The sequence below is a fragment of the Rhea pennata genome, chromosome 31 (assembly GCF_028389875.1).
Source record: "Rhea pennata isolate bPtePen1 chromosome 31, bPtePen1.pri, whole genome shotgun sequence".
In the NCBI taxonomy this organism is placed as follows: Eukaryota; Metazoa; Chordata; class Aves; order Rheiformes; family Rheidae; genus Rhea; species Rhea pennata.
In genome coordinates, this window is record NC_084693.1 from 3,169,589 (window position 1) to 3,190,963 (window position 21,375).

The window sequence follows — 21,375 nt, forward strand, 5'->3', positions numbered from 1 at the left end:
CTGCCTTTTGAGCACCCTCACAGAGCAAGGCCAGCTCCAGATGCCAGGCAGTAGTCTGCTGATTGTGCTGTGATACAGACCCAGAGCCAGAATAGACTCAGCTTAAACATCTCTCACCCAATAGGCATCAACACTGGGAGTGCTGGGAGCAGGGGACAAGGAGCTAGGCCAAAGGGGTGGTGGTTCAGGCCACAGTGGGCACCAAGATGCTCCTGATGGCATCACTGGAGCCCAGGTAGAAGGGAAAAGCTGCCAGCAGCAGGACAAGGGTGCTGGTGTGCTCTGGGCCACACATCAGCAGCTTAGATACAGCAGGAATCTCTGGGCTTAGGTACCCATGGTGCTGCCAGGCACTTGCAGCCTATCTCAGACTCTGGGTCTCTAAGGAGCTGAGCCCACAGGACATTCACTCTGAGGTAGACAAGTGCAGCATGAGGCCACTCTGTGACACAGCACTATCTATGATGGAACCTGTGTCACCCCTGCCTGGCTAATGCCATCCTGGGTATCATCACAGCAGTACTCAGCACCTCACTGCTTTTTGGCAGAAGCCCCCATCTCTCCTCTGCCCAGCTCAAGCTTTCATCAGCTGAGCCTCAAACATACTCAGGAGCAATAGGAGAATCCCCCTTGCCAACTGCTATCCCCCCAACCCAGATTTGGACCCTCACACTAGGTATGAAGACCACACCACAGATTGTCTCCCATTCCCAAGGGTATCCTTTTGGGCCCATAAAATCTTACCACTGAGTTGACCAGAAAAGGCAGAATCCATATGGGAATCCAAAGGGAATCTGCTTACTGTAAAGCCACCACAGCTCTGGCTTGGCCTTCAGCCTTACTGAGGACCTTCCTTCCTGTGCTCACAACTGTGACAGATAGGAGGGACCAGGAAGTCTAGGCAGAGGTGGGTCTCAGATCCCACAGAGAGAATGATGATGCTTCTTGATAGTGCCATAAACCTCAAGTCCAGCTCTGGGAGAAGGGGAGCTCCTCCAGACCACTGCAGAAAGCCCCTTGGACTGATACAGGCCATGCAGATGACAGTCTAAGAGATGGTGGGAATCTGCCCAGAGAATCAAGGCTTGGGAAAGACTCAGGATGGGATACCACAACAGAGCCGGGGCAGTTCGGAAGCCAAGCTCTCCTGCCTGCTGCCAAAACCCCTGTGCAGGGCACACTTAGCACAAGGGACCCAGATCGCCTTGTGCAGGGCAAGGGGATGCAGCCCCCTGTTGCAATGGCTCCACTGTCTTCAGCAACAGCCTATATGAATCTCCGCACTGCGCCCTCCGGTACGACCTAGATACTCTACTCGCCTCTGCGCCATGCATGCTGACAGCTTGAAGGAACAGATGGGCACAGCTAGGCCGCTGCGCCAGTGCAGCTTGATTTAATTAAAAACCGCCATGGCTGTAACCTGCTGGCCCTTGACAGAATAGGGGCACAGCCACCATGTGAGAGTGCGGCCCCATCTGGAGAGCTGCAGTGGGAACGAGGCAGGGAGACAAGACCCCAGGAACAGCGAGTCCCACCACAGGGCTAGCTGGGGAGCTTCATCCCATTCTGTTCCTGCAGTGAGAGGAGGGACAGGGCAAGAGCCCACAAGGCCTCCATCCCTCCTTGCTTGCTGGTCACAGCCTTATCACCATACTCACACACAAGATAGTAGCAATGGGCTGTCTCCCAAGTCACTCGCCAGCCAGGCATGAGGACTCACTTCCAGGAGGACACAATGACTGAAGCTGTAGTCCCAAGACAGGGATGTTGGATAATGAGAAGCAGGGAAGATACCTCATGTGTCATGACTGCTCCCAGCTCCAGTCCCGGCATAGCTCAGTGCAAACTCCCAGCTCAAATCTCAGGACATTTCCAAAGCGAGATGAAGGCCAGCTCAGGCTACCCTATAAGGCTGCAACAGCACTACAGCTGCAGCAGATGTCTCAGAAATATTTAATACTTTACAGAGGGGTCACATTCCCCCCTTTCCCCTTCCAGTTGCCCCAAACCCTTTGAGGATACATCACAGAGGTTCAGAGGCAGAAGAGGGAGCAGAGAGTTCCTGGCCACTCTGAAGCAGGATGCTCTGGAGAGCAAGCAGGTTGTGCTGTGCTGAAAGCTTTTGGACATTCTTGGCACCCAGCTTAAAACAGCTCCCTGCAAACCCCAGGGACAGGTGTCAGACACCCAGGGAAGCATCCGCACTCGCCATGCCAGCAACTGCTGCCAGCGCAGAGCTGCTGACACCTGACAGCCATCTCCCAGGACATGCTGGTAGCTCAGGCTGGCACAGCCACCTCTCCCGCCCTCCGTTGGGATGTGGAGCAGCGACTGAAGCAGCCCCAGGCCACAATGCCACAAGGACAGCATGCCTGAAAAAAAAGGCAGAGAAGGGGAATAGTAGAGCTGTGCACAGCCCTGATCCCCAGCAGCCTGGCAGGGTTCAGCACCAGCTTGCCATGCACATAGTACCTGAGGAGGGCTCCTGCCACCAGTCTGGTTCTAGCAGGTGCCTCGGTACTTATACAGAGGAGAGGGAGGTGAGCACACCAGCAGCTCTCAAGGACTCCAGAATTACTATATCCGAACCGGATAAGGCCAGAAAAACGTGCAGGGAGCTTGGGACTTGCTCTGCCAGTGCATGGCTGGACACAGGGACTGGACTCAGAGGTGTAACCAGCACAGGACCCCCAGCTGTATCCCTTCCTGGTACTGAAACACTCAAGAGGGAATTTCTGTCTTTCCAGCTTAAATCTAAGGACAACAGATTTAGAAAGTGGGAGGATGTCTGACATTTTTTCAGTCATATCTACAACTCTTCCAAACTAAGTTTCCAAAGGCCACCAATGTCTTGCTTGCCACCCCCAGCCCATGGCCTGTTGTTATCCTACAGTAAAATTTATTATTTCAGAGATGGCAAGCAAGTACCAAGCTGTTCTGGCAGCCAGGGCACCTGGCTCCCCTGATGGGACCCTTAAGAAAGGAAGAGATGGCCAGTCCCACAGCTCCATTGCAGTCACTGTCTCAGGCCCAGAGACAGAAAGTGCAGTCTCAGGCACATCACAAAACACTATAGCAATGACTTCACTAGGCCTCCTGCTTTTGTCTAAGAGCTACAGCTGCATTTCAGATCCCAACCAGCACATGGAAATTTGAGAAGCAACACTCCACACACACACGCAAAATCAATCTCATTAATTAAATCTTTGCACTTTGTAGGGGGCTGCAGTCATATTCATGAGGGGAAAAATGTACATGTCTCTCCTGACTTCCTGAGTGCCAGCAGGACTTGCTTCTGTGGTCTTCTCCAAAACCCTTCTATTCCATCCCCAACAACTTCCTTTCTCAGGAAGGTCTGCAGCTCTGATGGTTCCAGCCCCAGGAAAATGCCATACAAGGTAACATAAATCCTCTGCAGCACATCTCTGGAGATTTTTGCAACACAGTCTAATGGCACATCTTGTGTCTTTCAGAAGCCATTTCACCTGGAGTGCCCTCTGGGGAAGCCAAGCACAGCATATGCTTGCAGTGAGCAATGCCTGTGAAGAGCACCACAATACAGCTTCCCCTGTGATATACTTGGAGGACTAGCTTGTGCCCACACTGATCTGTGGGGCAAAGCATAAACCAGGGCCTGTGAAACTGTGACAGCTACTAAACACCAGCCATACCTGTCCAGCAGCACTAGGATCACACAAACCTTGCAGCATCTGTATCACCACAGCCAAGGTGTTGGAGCAAGAGGGGTTCCTGTGTCACAGCATGGCCCAGGCCATCATGGCAATACTGCAGCTAGGTTATCTGGTGCTCTTGGGTTGTGGACAGAGAGCAGCTCAGGGAGGCAGGCTGAGTCATTCAGGAGGCAGCTAACCTGGAAATCTCATACACAAGCTGACATCCCAGTGGGACCCCACTGCCTCGACATAGCAAGGCTGAATTGCTTCTACTGCTGCTCCCAGGACCCCAGAAATCAAGGCCAAATCTTGGTACTGTCAGAGATCCTGTAGGCAGTCAGGTAGGAAGCTGCCACTGCAGTCACACAAGGCAGGCTGGAGCAGGAACCTCTCCCAGCCTACTCAGCACTTGCAAGCTTGAGGCCATCAAGTCAGCTACAGCACTCAACCCCTGCATCAATCAGAGCCCTGGCCCAAGGCTGTGAAATCATTTCTGTCCAGTTAGAAATCCCAGCCCCAGGGGAAAACATCCACTCTTTGAATCCCACAAATGCCTCCTGTCTGTGTTCATAGCCCAGAAAACAGTGCTGCAGTCGTACAAGCACAAACAGCAATAAAGGGCTGGCAGCCCACATACCAGCTCAGGCCAGGAAAATCTGAGCCGTGGGTGGAACGGCAATGGAAGAGCCTAAACTACAGGAGTCCACCCTATGTTCTGCACTGCTGGGCACTCATCACACAATTCCTAGGCTCCAGAAGCATTACACATTATTCGAGATCCTAGGAGCATGCATGTACACTCATCTCTGCTCAAAACCCAGCAGCTTTGTACTGCGCTATTTATTGTACTGTTCTCATCTATGGTTGCTCAACAAAGCCCTGCAGTTTCAGGAGCTGGCCAAGGTGTGGTTTTACATGACATTTAGTGACACCTGGTGCAGCCACACAAGTAGTAGACAACCCCTGACACCCACCCTTGTCTCCCATCACTCAGCATAGATCCTTTCCATCTCTTTATAACCACTTGTCCTTTTTTCATTCTTTTCTATTTAGTCTAGTTTCATCATTATAAAGATCCAATTTATCTTTGTTGACACAGACATTTTCTAAGGCAAGTTATCTTCTCTCTGAGGACTGTATTTTAATAATTCAGTCAGCAGCCATGAACTGTAAAGCTCCATTTCAAGCCGCAGGCATCCTTGCCTTGCAGTTCAGTACATGGTGTATAACACCGAAGCAACTCAGCTAGAAGGGAATTTTGAATTTGGTGGGCTTCGAGTATGACCAAGCAGGCCCAGACATCTGCTGTGCAAGCTTGGCCAAGTGCTTGAGCACTGTGTGAATCCACAGTCTGGGACACCCAGAGCCCAACTTCCAGGCTCCTCCTTGCAGACAGCTGACTGGCTCCAGATTTTGTTAACAGGGGAAACCTGCTCTTGTTTTAATACATCTGCTCAACACCACCCTTGTGTGCCTCTTTCTTCTGTGCCTGCCAGTACACACTGGTCTAGCCAGTATGCTCCATCCCTCACACAGAGAAGATGCACCATTCCCCTTGTGCTCACTCACATACTCAGCTTCAAGCACAGACAAGAAGTGCAACAGTTTATCCCTAAAGAGGACGCAGTCTCACCTTGCTTACCAGTGCAGGACAGCCACGCCCGACTCTGAGGCTCTCCCATGCTGTGTTATCGTAGCTGGCTGTGGCACGCATGTCCAACACCATTACCTCTGCTGGCCTGTGAGAATGCTCCAGTAGCTACATGCCCCTCTTCAGTCTGAGCAAGATCAGTAGTCTTAGGGTAGATGCAGCGCAAAGGACCCTCCTGAAGCACTTTGAGCACTGCCTCCTTTTCCAGTCCTATGGTATTTAGATGCCTCTTGCACTGGAAGCCTTTACTGAGCACCTCTCACCAAGAGATGGCTAGCAAGATGGAATGGCTACATGCCAGACAAGCAAGACCAAGGCAGGGAGGGACACAAACAGCAGGAGGTGATGGAAGCAGATGGAAGGCCAGGTTGCAGCTTAAGGCAGACCTAGATCAAGAGGTGGTAGTGGGAGGGATGCCAGAAACCAGTCTGATTTGGGAGATGACCAGAAGGAGTGGGGAGCACTTCTGAGCACAGCCACATGCCATTGCTCAGCTGCTATCCCTGTGGGCAGGAGGTTCCTACTCTTTCTCAGGCTGGGCAGGCAATTCTTTCTGGCACAGTAAGGCCACAGGATTTGTGACATCCAGGCAGATATTGAAGTTTCCCATGCTTTCATCACAGCTACAGGGACAAATTCATCCAGGATCTCACTAGGCACCCTCCTGAGCCTAAACCTCCCTCCACTCCTCTGCCAGCTCCCATCAATGTTCCTCCACCCTGGCAATACAACAGATGGACTTTCTGACCAAGCCTCTCCAGAAAGCAGTGAATGTAATCTCAAAGTGACAAAGGAAAACCATATCAACATGAATACCTACTCTGAGTGGAGCAAAGTGCAACCTCTAGAGGAATCTGCTTTAGACTCCAGTTCTTACAGACAGAGATGCAGCAAATTCCCTGCTTCAACAGCTGGTTCTGCAACAGCCACATCTTGTGCTCCAGCAGCTTATGATGTGGGGTATGAGATTTCAAGCAGTTACAGTGGAGAAGTAGACCACGGGTGCCTGTCACCTTGTGCCCAAATTCCCAACATGATAGGAGCTGAGTTGCTCCTTGCAAGTGAGCAATGCCCCTGCCAGTCAGCTGAATCCAGGGGCTTCATGTCTCCAAATACTGTTCAAATCAAACCTCAACTCCCTGTTCTAAGCATCGAGTTCTGCACTATTTCTCTAAAAGCACTGTGCACAGACATTTTCCAAGAAGGGGAAGGGCAAGTGGGAAACAGCTCCCTGTCATGACCTACTCTAAAGCATGAGCCTTTGCCAGGATTCTCCAACCACCACAACAGACTTTGGTCACAGCCTGCAGGACCCCATCAATTCTCTACATCAGCCTTAAGCCCTCTGCAGCTCTGAGAGCAGCAAGGTCCTGATCCAAGGGGCACTAACATTCAGCCTGCAGTGCTGCTGGCAAATCAGAGCTATGTCCTTGCAGGATGCTGGGATGTGGTCACCTCCCTGAGAAACATAGCAGGAAGGTGAAAGTTGTCAGCTGTGTATGACACCTGACCTGAGTTAAGCAACTGAAACATGGCTGGTAATTAGCAATTAGCAGCTAAGAAACCAAGAAGGAAGAAACTGAAGCAAGCTTGGTTATAAGCACCGCTGAAGCTCTCACAAATCACAGGATGCCCTCCTCCTCCAGTCCTGGCTGGCTGCTTTTAGACAAAGCCTGATCAGCGCCCCTCCTACATGCCTTAAGGATACATCCTAACCACTCTGCTTCCTCACTACCATTGCATATCATAGAAAAGCTGGGAAGCAGCCTCTCTTCCATAACCCAGCAGCACTCCTCTTGCTGCCCTATCAAAGCACACAGCCTGGTCTCCCTGGCCCAAACCATCAATTGCTCTCCCAGTTGCCTCAGGGCCAGGCAAACTCCTGCAGAGAGCTGGGACAGGAATAGGCTTGTTGGGGGGTGAGGAAGCCAGGGAACCCCTCTGATGACAGCAGCAACAGCAGCTCTGCCTGCAGCTTTGGCAGCCGCACAAACACAGGCCGCCGCTGGCTGCACTGCTCAGTCGTGTTTACACATTCACACCAATCTGGTGGCCAATTAGCTCTGCAAAAGGCAGCAACATTGTTGGGGAATCCTGATGTACGGCATGGTGACTGCCTCTATTTCTCAGGCTGCCTGCAATTCCATGGCTGAGAACATTTGTCATTCTTCCACGATGCCTGCACAGAGGGGAAAAGAGAGGAACATGTACAGCTGTCCCAAAGACAGGTTGTTTTATAAGAGACAAGTCCCTTTAGTCCCAGTCTGAACATGTCCTGATAACTTTCCACAGTCTCACAATGCTTTGTTGCAAACAGCTATCGTCAGGGAGCAGCTGCTCATATCCTCAAACAAGAAAGAAACAGGGAAAACTTCATTGGAAGCCTGAAGAGATGCTAGGGTTAGACCCTGAACTCTGCTCTTCTCATTGCCTCAGCCGGTCCCCCTCAGCAAGGGGTTAGTGCTGCTGGTTAAAGCTCAAAGCTACAATCTTCTTGGAGCCCTGAGCCAGTTGTACAGAGATAGAAGAGACTCCAGGCTCAGATACACCGCATGCAAGTCTGCAGAATGCACACAGCACAAATAAATCATTTGAGGAGACACAACAGAGAGGTAGAAAAAGCCCAGTTCTGGAGACGAAAGCAGCATGGACCAGCTTGGGGCCCTGGGTGACTGCATAGCACACAAGCTACAGAAAGCAGCTCCTTGAAGGAGCAGGGCAGGCACTGGGGTAGAAAGGGCTCCCCTTCTCTCTCCAGATATTGATCTGTTTCAGACAGATCTATAAGGCACCTCAGGCTTAAGCCTGCTGCCAGTGCACTGCTGATCTCAAGGGCACATCTAGTCTCTCCACCAGCCCCAAGCTAGACTGTGTATCCTGGGAAGCGATTCCCTGTTGCAGACATGGCTGACTTCAGTCACTGCTGCTCCACATGTGAGCCAGGCCACCGTGAGGCATTTGAAAGCTGTAAGAACAGTTCAACAGTTCCCAAAGCTTTCTTCAGACTCTCCAAAAGCAGATAATTCACAAAGGGCTTGGTGAACCCTTTAGTACCTGCCCCAGTGTTCCTATTTTCTCTTACGCATCATCTCACTTCTGTTGAGCAGGTCAATTTTTCATCTCCTACTATAGTAGATACGGTAACCAGCTGATCCTGTTTTTTTTGTATAGGAAGTATTCTCTTCCTTTCCCCCTTCTGAGAAAACAAATTTCATCCAAACTCCCATGTGCATTTTCCAACCTCTAATCATGTCTGTTGCTCATCTGGATCCTCCTGCCTCCCTTACAACCTTCTTAAAAGCAGCATTCAACCTGGGCACAAATTTCCAGTTGCAGCCTCTTCAGCAGACAGAGAGGAGTAGTTACGTGCTGGGCCCCAGTGCAGTGTCTGTTAACTCAGAACATGCCACTGTCTCCTCTCACAAAGGCTACTCCAGCCCTATGCCATGCTGCTGCTAGGCCACCGTAGTCTACAGTTATTGCTAGTGATTTCAGCTTGTGCTTTCAAACAGAGGTCATTTTGAATTCTAGGCCTCCTTCCCTAAGTACCAGAAATGCCTTTACCTCCAATGCACTGCATACACTTTATTAGCATGTTCTCTTCCAGTACAGAAGCAACAAGCAGAACCATGCAGGGTGACACCCCTCTCCAACTGTCCTCCTCTGGTTTGACAGTGAACAGCTGATAACTACTTTTTTGAGCATGTTTTTTAGCTCCTACCCTAAGGCCAATCTCCAACATGACTGTTGCCAAGGAAACAAGCTCTTTGCTTTGACAGTTCTGTTTTAAGGATCTCCTGCCTGCCCAGTGAGGTGTCTTACAAATGGTTGCTTCAGATGCCCTGGTATACTGCTTGTTACTTTACAAGCATCTAAACACATGCATAAAAACTCTGCCCAAGCTGGCACACTAAACTGCAGCTCCCAACTGCCCAAAGATTAAACATACAAGTTGTGCAAGAAGGTATTTCTAACTTGGGAACAACAGCTAGGGAAACTCGGGAAGCTCTGCTTCCTATCACTGGGTAGCATGCCTCTGACAGGCACCACACTGAAATCTCCTTCTGACTACCTGGAGAAGAAAAGTAGGGAGAAGTTATTTCAAATAATAAAATAAGGGTTCAACCCAGCTAGGGCTCCCAAATGATTGAGCCAGAGATGAATGCTTTGTTGTGGCCAGTTACAGCAGGGAGTCTCCAGATCTCAAATGCCCAGGCAAGAGAGTTCTCAGCTCTGGCCCACCAAGTCACTAGCATCATCACATGAGACAGCACCACAAGGACTTTCACTTGACAAGGAGATGACTGTTGGTTCCTCTTGAAGAGACCCTCAGGGCAGTGGTAAGCAGCAGACTGAAAACAAAACATGTGATGCAACTCTGAGAGCAACTCTGCAATCAGGGTCCCAGCAGGACAGTCTCCAGTGTCACGGGGGGGTGACTAAACAGGAAGCAAAGCTGCCAAGACAGACAAAACAGAGTCGACCAGGGAAGTGCTATTATGCTGACCTGTTACTGTGCTGAGCTGCTTGGGGTTAAAGAGTTTAAGGATAAGCTAATGGCAAAGGTGCCTTGCTAACTATAGCATGGAGCCAGTAAAACAGCACTATCAGCAGCAAGTCACAGATGAGCCTGTTTTACTATGGCTTCCACCGTGTACTCCAAGTCACAGAGCAGACCTCCAAGGCTGATGAGAGCAGAGAAGAGCAAAGTTACTGCTCTGCCCCAAGAACGCTTGCACAGACACCAAGCATATCCTGCCTCCAGAAAATTGGTCACTGTTGTACACAAGGCAACAACCTGAGTGGCCATGGGATCCCAGTAAGTCCTGTATTCTGGCAGGATCAGCTTTGAATTTGCTCCTAGTGCTTGCTGCTGAAAATCAGTGAAGGTTTTCCTGCATGGGCAGCACTCTGCAAGGTCCAGGATCCAGCACAAAAGCCGGATCTCAGTCAACATCAACCCTAGCAGGGGCAGGACAGGTCAATCCGTGTTCAGCACACTGATGTCTGATACACACATATCAAGGGCTTTCACTTGACAAGGAGATGACTGTTGGTTTCTCCTGACGAGACCCTTAGGGCTGTGGTAAGCAGCAGACTGAAAACAAAACAAATCCCTGCACAGCATCTGCTCAACTGGTGTCACAGGAAGCCTGCTGCTCTCTCCCCAGCTGGCCATTTAGACCAGAAGTGTCAAAACTCAGTTACCCCCTGCAAACTACAGCTTGAAAGCAGCAGCAAAAGCAGTGATCTGGAAACACTGACACTCCACGTCAGGTTTGCCACCAGGTAAACAAGCCAAGTTTGAAGTGAATGTTTTAAGCTGAGAAACAGCACCTGGAGGAGATGGAACATTACACCTGGGCATCACCTGAGGGGAACAGCAGGTATTTCTCCCTAACTTCTGCTGCTCCCATGAACAGCATCTCCTCAAGGTGACTACAAGGCACTCACAGCTCTGCTGCTACTCCACAGCCAAGCTCTTGGGTCACCCAGAGAAATGCTGCTTCCTGGCTCTGTAGCAAACAGATCTGTGCCCTCCAGCAAGTCCCTGTGACACCTGGGAATTTCTGCAAAGGCAAACCTGAGAGCAGCAGGAGTGACACTCAGCTGCAAGCTGCTGTCCACAGAAGTGTGCAGAGGACTTAGTCTGCATTTTGGAAGCACAGCACAGGGCATACCGAAGACAACTGTGCCACCACAGCATGCTGTCACAGGGGTGCTGCTCTCCCTTTGCAGCAGGGACAAGCTGGAGGCACAGGCCTGCAGCCACTGTTACACAGAGCATCTGCCTGATGCACAAGGTGCTGCTGTAATTTCTGGGCAGAAGGAGCTGAGGTACCTGCCTCCTGCCCGCATACACACCAGCCCCGTGCTCTCACACTACTCTTAGAATGGAGGCCAAGTGTTACACTATGTAGATGACTGGTTAAGCATACCCCTGCCTGGTCCTCCCACCACTGGACTCAGCTCTCTCACCTTCCCACACTTTTATTTATTGCTTGTATTACATAGCTTCATCCAGGGCCTGGGGACTTCTAGTGTTAGGGCTGTCCAAACAGAATGAAGCACAACACCATTGCATGCCTGGCTTCTCTCCTTGCTTTGTCAGACTGCAAATCTCAAATAGCAAGGCCCTCTTCTGCTGGACAGAATAATGCTCACAAGGCTCTGACCGCTACCACAGCATGACCAGGCTGTGACAGCACCAGTAAAACACAAGCCCCTCCAGAACAGGATGGGGCCTCATCCTCATACCTGCCGCCTCCTCAGGCTGATGGAGGAGTGGAGGCACCACTTAACACCTTACCATTACTGATAACAGAGGCCCTGCTGGTGCATCACTTCACTGCTATCGATGCTTGGCCAAGACCTGAGAAGCTAGAACTGGACTATATGGTTCAAGCTGAGCCAGTAATTCAGAGGAGGCAGGTCAGATATATCTGACTACATGGTTGTTTAGTACTAGCATCACCACTGGGATCCTATGGAGTCACTGAAGAGCCAAGCAATGAGGATGCAAATCGATCTGCACAGGCACAGCCATCAGATGACCTGCATGTCAAAACCCTTGGCTGGGCCTTCACCAACTGCAACAAGAGCCTGGAGAGAAGTTTAGATAGTAACAAAGTTCAGGGCAATAGACACAATGCCAAATGCTGAACCAGAGAACAGCACTTCCTGGAAGGCATCTGCGAAGTAGACCATGCTCTACAGAGGCTTTTGAGCAGTAGCCAACACTCAGGACCCAGAAGAACAAACATTGCAGCATACAGTCAAATCCCATCAAGTTCAAAGACAGTCTTAAAGACCACCTAACTGGCACTGCCACTGGAAAAAGGCAGCTCAAGCACACATTCACATCCTGTACCACCTCCTCTCTCATGCTGTTCTTCTCATGAGGAACTGAACGGTCACACAACATCCTGGACCGGGATAAAACTAGGTTAAAACCAACCTAGAGAAAACAAATAAAAACATTAGCTTTAATGCAGATTCCTCCATCTGGCTAACTGCCTGGCTGTGCCAGCACTAGGGTGACTACCCAGATGTAGACGCCCACAGTTACTCAGTCAAATCCAACACCCCTGGAGAGGCGAGAACTTCAAGCAGAGGGAGAAAAGGCAGTGTCTAGCATCCAAGCAACCTCAGATAGTCTTGGGCAAATCAGTGCTTCCTTATCCTCCCTTTCACTGAAAAGAGATAGGAAGTGCCCAAACTTGGGAGGGAGGCACTCAATTCTTGCTTCTTTAGCAACAACCTCTTCTCTGCATTTTTTTCTCCAGGTGACAGACCAGCCTAAAAACACCCCCAGCCTCCACATTGCAGACCATGCCAAAACCTGAGGAATTATCAGCAGAGGCAAAGTTCCTGCCCCATTGCGGCTGTGCCAGCACCTTCCCTCACTGTCTGGGTATGTGACAGGGCAGCTCTGCATGACTTGATCCCGAGCATTGTTTTAAATCCAGTGTTTCTCACTGAGCCTAATGTGTTGTGCCAGACAGCTGAGTGGTTACTTTCAGCACTTCCCAGTCCAGCTCCCTTCATTCAGCTGCTTGCAGGGGGATGCTCTATTACGGTTGCCATGCTGATCTCCAGCCATGGAGGCAGGCAAGCACAGCTGCATTGCTTCTACAAGAACAGCTCACTTCCCCCAGGCAGCTGATCAGAGTCAACCAAAATCAGGCCATTCAGGTATCAAGCAATGCAGATAGGTTGCATTCACTCTTCTCATGCCTGTACACCATCACTTCATCAGCAACATCACTGCTTCCTCAACCAAAGCACCAGGGGCTTGTGCTGGCACAAAAAGACTTGCAGCATATGGTGAGCCCTGATGACATCTGTGAGAACAGGGTATCTGCACACACATTAGTTGGGTAAAAGCATAGCCATAAGTAGCAGCCAAAGGATTAAGTTATCCTCAGACAACTACCATGCACAGGAACTGCAACCTGTCACCATCTTTCCCCTCCTCCAGCCATAGGCTCCACATGGCACCAGCAGGTCACATGCAGGAAACCAGCTGCAGGGAGAACCTGTGCCATTTCCATCACAGCCATTTCAGCATATCAGGGCCCTGTAATGTCTCCCCATCACGGGCCCAAGGCTGAAGTAGCAGATGGAAGTTGCACAGAGCCTCCCACAAGTTGGCTAAGGACAACTGGTGCTTGCATCTCCCCAGAGCTTCTGATGGGGCAGGACTACAGGACTTCCACTGACAACAGCAGCCTCTCATTGGGCTGTACTGTTACCATCATCTGTGTTATAGCTAGAGATCATGAAAGGCCTGTGGGAGTCCACACCTCCTCTCTACCAGGCCTGTGCTCAGTAACACAGACATTGCTCCCACATATCAAGACCAGGATGGATTTCTTACAGAGAAAACAGCTGGAAACAAGTAGTTCCTCAAGACAGAGAAGGCTCCTCCTGGATGGTCCAGTGAGCACACACTGTCGGGGAGAGTTTTAGAAAGATGAATCCAGCATCTGGGAACGGCACAGTTTCCCCAAATCTGCCTCTGCAGAAAGAGGGTGGGGAGTACATCTTGCCTCCCTTCAGATATCTAGAGATAGCCCCTACAGTCATCAGGAAGCAGTGGGCACAGTTCACCTAAACAGTCTGAGCACCTACTACAGGAGATGAACCATCCCCTTGACTGTAAAACCCAAGGCAACCAGCCCAGCTGTGGCACCTGTATCCAGTTAGGCAGATCCAACACCAGGAATCCAAATAGGTTTTTCTCCTAGCAGGAGATATGCACAGAAGATTAGCAGGGAAGCTCTGTTACAGTGGGAGGAACCTGGATGCAAGAGACCCATGTTCACCTCCCTGCAGTACCCCTAAAGCTGCTCAGCCTCCCTTCTCACTACACCATGGTGGTGCTCCTTGTGCTGCACATGGAGAGATGCTTAGAGTAAGCAATGCTAGTGCCACAGCAGCGCTGCACAGATGAGGTTGCTACTGAGCACAGGGCAAGACAGCCACAAAAACTTGGGTTTTGGCACGTAGCAGCTTCCCATGGGATGAGAGCAGGGTACTGTTCAAACAAAAGGCTTACACAGCTCTAGAGAGTGGAATAACTATGTGGAGGGAATAATCCTCGCAAAGACAACCACGCAAACCAGCCCAAACACTCAGAAATTTGCCGACAACAGCACAATACCAGCCAAGTGCACAAACACTGCCACGGTGAAGTACGAACACTTTCACTGCCCAGGCAGCTTAAACGAACAATGCCAGGTGCCACCACAGTTGTAGCATCAAAATGCACAGAGAAGCAGCATTTATTTCCAAGAAAGCAACTACTCCACTTCATCCTTTCATCCTTGTCCCTCTGCAGGGTTCTGCAGAGGGGCTTTACTCTCCAGGTAGCCACACTGGAAGCTGATGGCAGAAGCGTGCAAAGGTAGTGCCTTCCACACCCCCGATGGCAAAAAAAAAAAAAAAAAAAAAAAGTAAGCAATGTCTTTCCAAGCATCCTCCAGGCACCAGTCTCCTCCATTTGCAAAGACTGCTAGGGGGTATGTTTGACTGTATGTATCATCCTGTGTCCAAAAAAAAAGGGACAGCCTGGCAGCTCTTGATCAGGGCTGGGCCACAGCAGAAGGCCAGCCTTGGGGAAAAACTTGCAGTGTCATCATCCAGGATGCATTCTGCCCTAGGACTACACAGAACTTCAGATCACACTACCTTTCTTCATGTAAGCACTTGTTCAGACATTAAACAACTCCCTCCTGTCCAGCACAGAGCCCATTCAGTTCATTGCCATGCACAGAGTGGCAGGATATTATGTTATCATGGGATTAAGCAGCCTTGCTTACACCCAAGCAACCATCTTTTGAGGAGGGGTCCTGTGGCACTATGAGCAATTGTAGCTGTTACCTCCAGCAGCAAATCCTACGATTTGTGTATGGAAATGCAGTCACAAACCAACAACAGGCCCCAAAGCATGTCTACCTGTGACAGCAATCTTCAGCAAAGGGATAGGCTGTGGGAGAAAGACCCCTGCTTGCAAAGGCTATCGGAGGTTTGCTGAGCTTAAGCATGGGCAGCCCAAGTAGAAGCAGCAGGCTCCCAGGTTCACAATTCTCACCCTTTTATATATATAAATCACACTCCCTTCTTCACCACAACAGTCCTTGGGGACCCTTTGATCCAAGAACCACTTATTCACTCCAGAATTACCAGTCAATCCTCTCTCACAGCCAGTCTCCGCAATGGCCAACCCCCCCCCATCCCCAGCCATACACCGCACCACAAGGCTTGTCCCAGCCCCAGTCAGGGAAGGGAAGGTTGTCACCTGTCAGCGCAACACTAGAGAGGCAAAGCACCATGCTTTCCCCCTTCTCCCCCACCTAGGCAGCCAAAACCAGGGTACAACTGCTGCTGTAGACACCAGATATTTGGCTGACCAGGAGGACAGGGCAAGCAGCCCTATTAGCCCACCCTCAGGTCTGCAAAAGCCCTTTCGGAGGATGGCTGGGCCCCGGACTGCCTCCGCATCTCCCACCAATTTACTCTCCGCGTAAATATACGTCCCTGCAATTTTATCAAGACAGGTATAAAGACCAACGGCTCCTGACACGGCAAATGCGCAGCCACCAACAGCCCGACGGGTATTACTGGCCATAAGCGCTAAGCTTCAGCCCTGCGATTCAGCAAGGACTCCGCTTTGCAATTGAACAGTCATGAAAAACAAGGTGCTGCCATTTATGAGTCCTTACCAAAATTATATTTGCTTTGCGGCACTTCATTAAAGGCTGTTTTGCCATGTAGCGCTCTGCCCGCCGTTGTTATATATCATGGGTAAACACCCTTTGTCTCGAGGGTTATGAGGCTACAGAAGAGCTCCATGCCTCCCGCATAACAAACACGCCGCGCATCGAGTGCGAGAGGATTTATGAGACACCTCGGATGCCACCACACGTCCGGACAGCGGCGGCCTTCCCGGCGAGGCGATGGGGTCTGTGTGTGTGTGTGTGTGTGTGTGTGTGTGTGTGTGTGTGTGTGTGTGTAGGGGGGAGGAAGCAGGCTGGCCTTCCCCCCTCCCCCCCCGGGCAGGGCTGCCACAGCCCCCGGGGGCAAACCCCCGAGATGGAAGAGCCCCACCACAGCCGCTCCCAGGAAACAGCCATTTCCAGAGGGCTCCGGGCTCTGTCCCAGTCTGGGAGGGGGTGTCCTGTCACCCCCCCCACCATGGCAAAGGGGGTCAACCCCCCCCACACACTGGGGAAGGGGCCACCCACCACGAGGTGACTCCCCCTGCCCCTCATTGGGAGGGTCCATCCCCACCGGGGGAGGGGGGCGGTCTCACCCCTACACTCCCCACCAGTGTGTGTGTGTGTGTGGGGGGGGGGGTGGCATCACCGCTTCCCCGGTCCGCCCCCACCCTCCCAGCCGCGGGCAGTGCCGGGGCCCCGCCGCCGCCTGTCTGGAACCTTCCGCCGCCCCGGCCCCGCCCCGGGCGGGGTGCGCGTGGGGGGACTGGGGAGGGTAAACGACACGACACACGCGACGGGCAGCACCGGCGCCGCCGTGACCTTGAGCCCCGCCGGCCGCCGGGGAACCCGGCGCCGCCCAACAGCCGCGCCCGCCGCGGCGCTGCGCTGCGCGGCGCGGGCGGACCCCGAGGGCAGGGCCGGGGCGGGGCCGCCGGGGCGGGGCCGGGGCGGCACCTGCCCGCGCCCGCCGCGCCTGACCCACATAACGGCACGGCACGGCCGCGCCGCCGCGCGCCCGACCGTTACAGGCCCCCCCCCCGCCGCCTCCACCCCACCCCGATGCCGGCTGCCCTCAAACGATGGGGCGGGGGGACACTCGCCCGCCCCAGCGCCGTTACTCACCGTCGCGGGAGAGGTTTCCGCTGCTGGCGCCGAGGCAGCCCAGGAGCAGCAGGAGGCTGAGGGCGGGGGGCAACATGGTGGCTGGCGGGGGCCCGCGGTGCCGGGGCGAGCCGAGCCGAGCCGCAGCGCGCGGAGGCGGCGGCAGCACCGGGCGCGGCGCTGCTCTCCGGACTGGAGCCGGCGGTGCGGCAGCGGCGGGGATTAAATAGAGCACGAGGAAGAGACCATTCGCGCGGCGGCGGCGGGGGGGGCCGAGGGGGGGGCCGCGCCGATTCCGCCCCCCTCGGCCCCCGTGTAAACATACCCGCTCCGGCCGCCGCCCCCCCCTCCCCCCGCGCCCCGAGGAGCGGTGGTGCGCTCCACATGCGCGGCTCCCCGCGGGAGGCGGCGGAGCGCGGGGCGGCGGCGACGCTCCGGCCGCGGGGGGGTCCCGGTCCCGGGCTCGGGCTCGGGCTGAGGCGCGTCTCGGCCTGACGAGGGTCCCGTGCCCACCTCTGGGCTGAGGCAGCCTCAGGCCGAAGGGGGTCCCGGAGCAGGTCGCTCTCTGAGGGGAGGTTGCTGTGGTGCCGCTCCGAGAGCGGTGCCGGTGCCGGTCCCGCTCCGAGGCAGGTCCCGATGCCGGTCCCGTCGGCACGGCAGCCCCGGACCGAGGAGCCTCGCCCAGCCCGGAGCAGGGCCCGACCCCTGTGAGAGGGCTCGGCGGGGCCCCTGGGCCCGGGCGCTCCCTCGGGGCCTGGTTGGAGCCCGCCGCGGCCCAGCTGCCTGCCGTGGGCTTCCCGGCTGCTGCTCCCCGCTGCTGGGAACTGAGGCACCGGGGCTCGGTCCGGTCCCAGATGTGCTGGTGTGGAGACTCTGCCACCCGTGACAGTGCCGCTGCAGCCGTCTCCCTGGGGCTAAGGTGTCCCTTAGCGAGCGTCTGCCCGGCCAGGACCTTCTCCGAGTGGCATCTCTCCAGGTGGGATCGCTTTGGGGCTGGATGTCTGCCGGTTGCAGGGTGCCTGCGGGGCTGGTGGGCGTCTGCGGGGTACGGAGCTGTGACTGACCTGCGTTTTCTCCCAGAAGCGAGGGTCTCGGCGAATCTGGTTGCTTTGGAATGAAGAAGTCCCTCTCACTCTCTGCCAAGGCCTGCCTGGGAATTGGGGTCTGGGAAGTATGTAGCAGAGGCTTGGGGTGAGGCATCTCTCTGTGCTGGGAAATGGGTGACTCGTGGCGGCTGAGGGATGCGGTCTGTGGGAGGCAGGGTTGTGTGCTGCCCCTGTGTACTAATGCCCTCTGGGGCAGGCCTGGCCCCGCTCGTCCCAGACCTTCCTCTTCGATGTTGTGTGTGTGGTGTTTGTGGGTTTGTGAGGCAACTCCCATAACTCTTGGAGCTGGAGCCCTGGCCTGGGTGGCACTTTCCTGTGATTCCTGCAGCCAGCCTGGTGAGAACAGATGACCAGACAACACACAGGACAGTTTCCTCAGTGCTTCCTGGAGTCAGAAGGACTACAGCTGAAATGCTGAGGTGTGACCCATGCTTGCAGGGATGGCACAGGCTGTCTCTGGTTCCACAGGATTTAGGATTTCTCCTCTGTCTCTGCAGCACCCACTTACTGCCCAATCTCATAACCAGTACTTGCTCAAAGTTGCAGCTGATTTGTATTTGGGGAGAAGTCCACATTTGTTGGCAGCCCTTGGCTGCCAGCCCCTCAAAGTCAATGTTTGGACCTTGTTATCCCACAGCATCTCCCAGGCAACTCCTTTCATTAGATGATAACACCCGAGTGCTTGCTCATGCCAACTCAGACACGTCTGTCTCTAAGTCCTCCTGCAGTCCTAGAGGAGAAATTAACCCTTTTGTTCTACGAGGTCTGAAGCAAATGAGTAAACTCATTTCACGTGTCAGCATGAACTTGTCGTCACGTGCTTTTATGCTGAGCTTTTCCGCACCCTGATGCTCTCCTGCACAAATGCTGTGCAAAAGGGATCTCTACTGTGGTGTCTCTGTTAGTCATAATCTCTGTGGGAAGGGGCTGTGGGAGGAACAGCTTTCTGGTGGTCACATCTTTCTGTGCACTGGTCTGCCCAAATTTTCATGCTGTTTGGATGTCACCCTAAAGCAGATGCTGCCTGTGGTATGGCCTAGTCTAGCTGACGTTAGAGAAGGTGCAGCTGACCCCAGCTGTGGCTTGAGTGCACAGAGTACATAGCAACAGCCTGTGGGACAGATTTTGGGACAGTGGGGGCCAAGTGAGACCACAAGGGAATTTCCCCAGATCTTTAGTTAGAGAAGGTGCTGCTTTTGTAGAAGGGCTTCAGCAAGCTGGGAGATGCGAGAGCTGCTCAAATGAGATCTTCTCCCAGGAGCAGAGTGAATACAAGCATAGCTCCTCTCTAAGGCGCAAGCACGTCCTGATGTGTGAGGGAGGCTCAAGTGGGAAGATGAGACAGGGCGGAGAAGCTGGGGAGGGTCTTGTGGGCTGGCTCGTGCGAAGGGACTGCTCTGGGATGGGACCCTGGGAGGATGTGGGTGGCTCCTGGTACCACATGTTCCAGTTGGAGAAGCAATTTCCTTCTGAGAGGAGAGTCTCAGGTGACATTGGGTCTCTTAGGGGGGTTGATGGTCCCTCAACTTCTCCTCAGACATGTTTCTTAGAGGAGAACTTTGTGGGAGTATCATGTCCTGTGTCCCTTGAGGGCTATACAGTGCTGGGCTGTGCAGCTGGTGCAGTTCTCTGGGTGATGTTCTCATGCTGGAGGAGGAAGGCAATGCGAGCGCACGCTCCCTGTGTGTTGCCGGCGCTGGGTATGGCATGGCTTTCTGCACGGGGGCTTCATCACAGGAGATAATTGCTGTGAATGGAGCCCTTTGCTCCCACCCTGAGCCCTGCACCGCCCCAGCGAGCTTCTTCCAGCCTGTCCCCTCTCCCTGCATGCAGGTGGGAGGCTGCGTAGCTCAGGGCGGTATTTTTAACCCCTTTTTCGTCTCCTACAAGGCGGATGCTTTGCAAAGAGCCTGGCAGGCAGCAGGAGGCTGTCCCCTGCCTCTGCTGCCATGGTGATGGCAGGGCACCTCTGTGGGTGCAGCACCCACTCTCTCCATCACGTGGGTGGCTTCTGTAAGGTGATGGCCCGTGAAGGGCAGGGTGGCTGAAGGCAAAGGAAGGGGAGGTATTCAGCGTATGGCAGGTGCTGAGGTGATGCTTGCCACAATAATTTGCTGTGATTCAGCCTCCGAGCATCTGCCATCGCCAAGGACCGAACGTAGCAAACAGCAACAAATGGCCGAGGGGGCTGGTGTCATTCAGCTGCCTCTGCCAAGACTTCTCTGAGCCCCCAGAAATTGGAGCTCCCCTACATGGATTCTCTACGCCATCCTTGCGAAGGACGGTGCTCCTCAGCTCTACTTTTTCTGGTGCTGGCAGCTGGACTAGAGACCTCCAGAAATCCCTGCCACCTAGCCTAAATCTTTTTAATTCTCCATTCCTGACCACACAATGCAGAGCTGCTGCAAGGGTGGATGTTACATTGAAATCATTGCTGGCCACCAGGCTTCCTTGCTCTCTGGGAGCACATGTCCCTCTTGAACTGGGGGTGTTCGAGTCCTTCACACCCTCCTACATGTGACAGCAGTGATCTGGCAGTGTCCTACAGCCAAGTGACCTGCTGTAAAAAGATTATACAAAGGCTGTGCAGGCTACAGGTGCATGACTTTTTTCTTTCAGCTACACTACTTAGCTAGAGCACCTTTATAGAAGCAACCCGCTCACTGCTATCAGTTTAAGAGCTACTGGCACTTATGATCTGGGAAACTCTTCCAGTCTTGTGTCCTAGCTGCAGCTATTAATGCTACAAGGGAAGGATCAACCACCCCAACACTAGCTCCTGTGCTTTCCATGAGGAACAGCCTGGAACATAGGGTTAAAATACTTTCCAAAATATCTTAGCAATGCCAGTTACAATTTTTCCTCTGATTTAACACATCCAGTCTTTTTTGACCACTCTGATAAGGATTACAAAGTTTGAACACATGTATGGAAAAAAGTTTTCCTTTGATCATCTGAATTTTGCCTTTTCTAGTGTCTTTCCTGTCTCCTGACTTTTAGTATCAGACTGGAAGCATCTGACTTTCCTTTGTAGCGCATCCTATAACTGATACTTTGTTTGTGGAAGTGGGAATGGAGGATGGAGTAGGATGGAGCCTTTTAAATGATTGGTTGGGCTT

The 21,375-nt window shown here is 53.0% G+C and overlaps 1 protein-coding gene across 6 annotated transcripts in view; it reads right to left on the reverse strand.

Moving 5' to 3' along the window:
• Positions 1-17,324, reverse strand: part of LOC134152371 (cell adhesion molecule 3-like) — a 54,028-nt gene extending 36,704 nt beyond the window's left edge. For all 6 annotated transcript variants that reach the window (XM_062597654.1, XM_062597659.1, XM_062597658.1 and 3 more), the window contains exon 1: positions 17,172-17,324. In XM_062597654.1, coding sequence (XP_062453638.1) covers positions 17,172-17,247 — 76 coding nt within the window. In that variant the 5' untranslated portion in view covers positions 17,248-17,324. The remainder of the gene's footprint in view (positions 1-17,171) is intronic.
• Between the last annotated feature and the right edge of the window lie 4,051 nt (positions 17,325-21,375).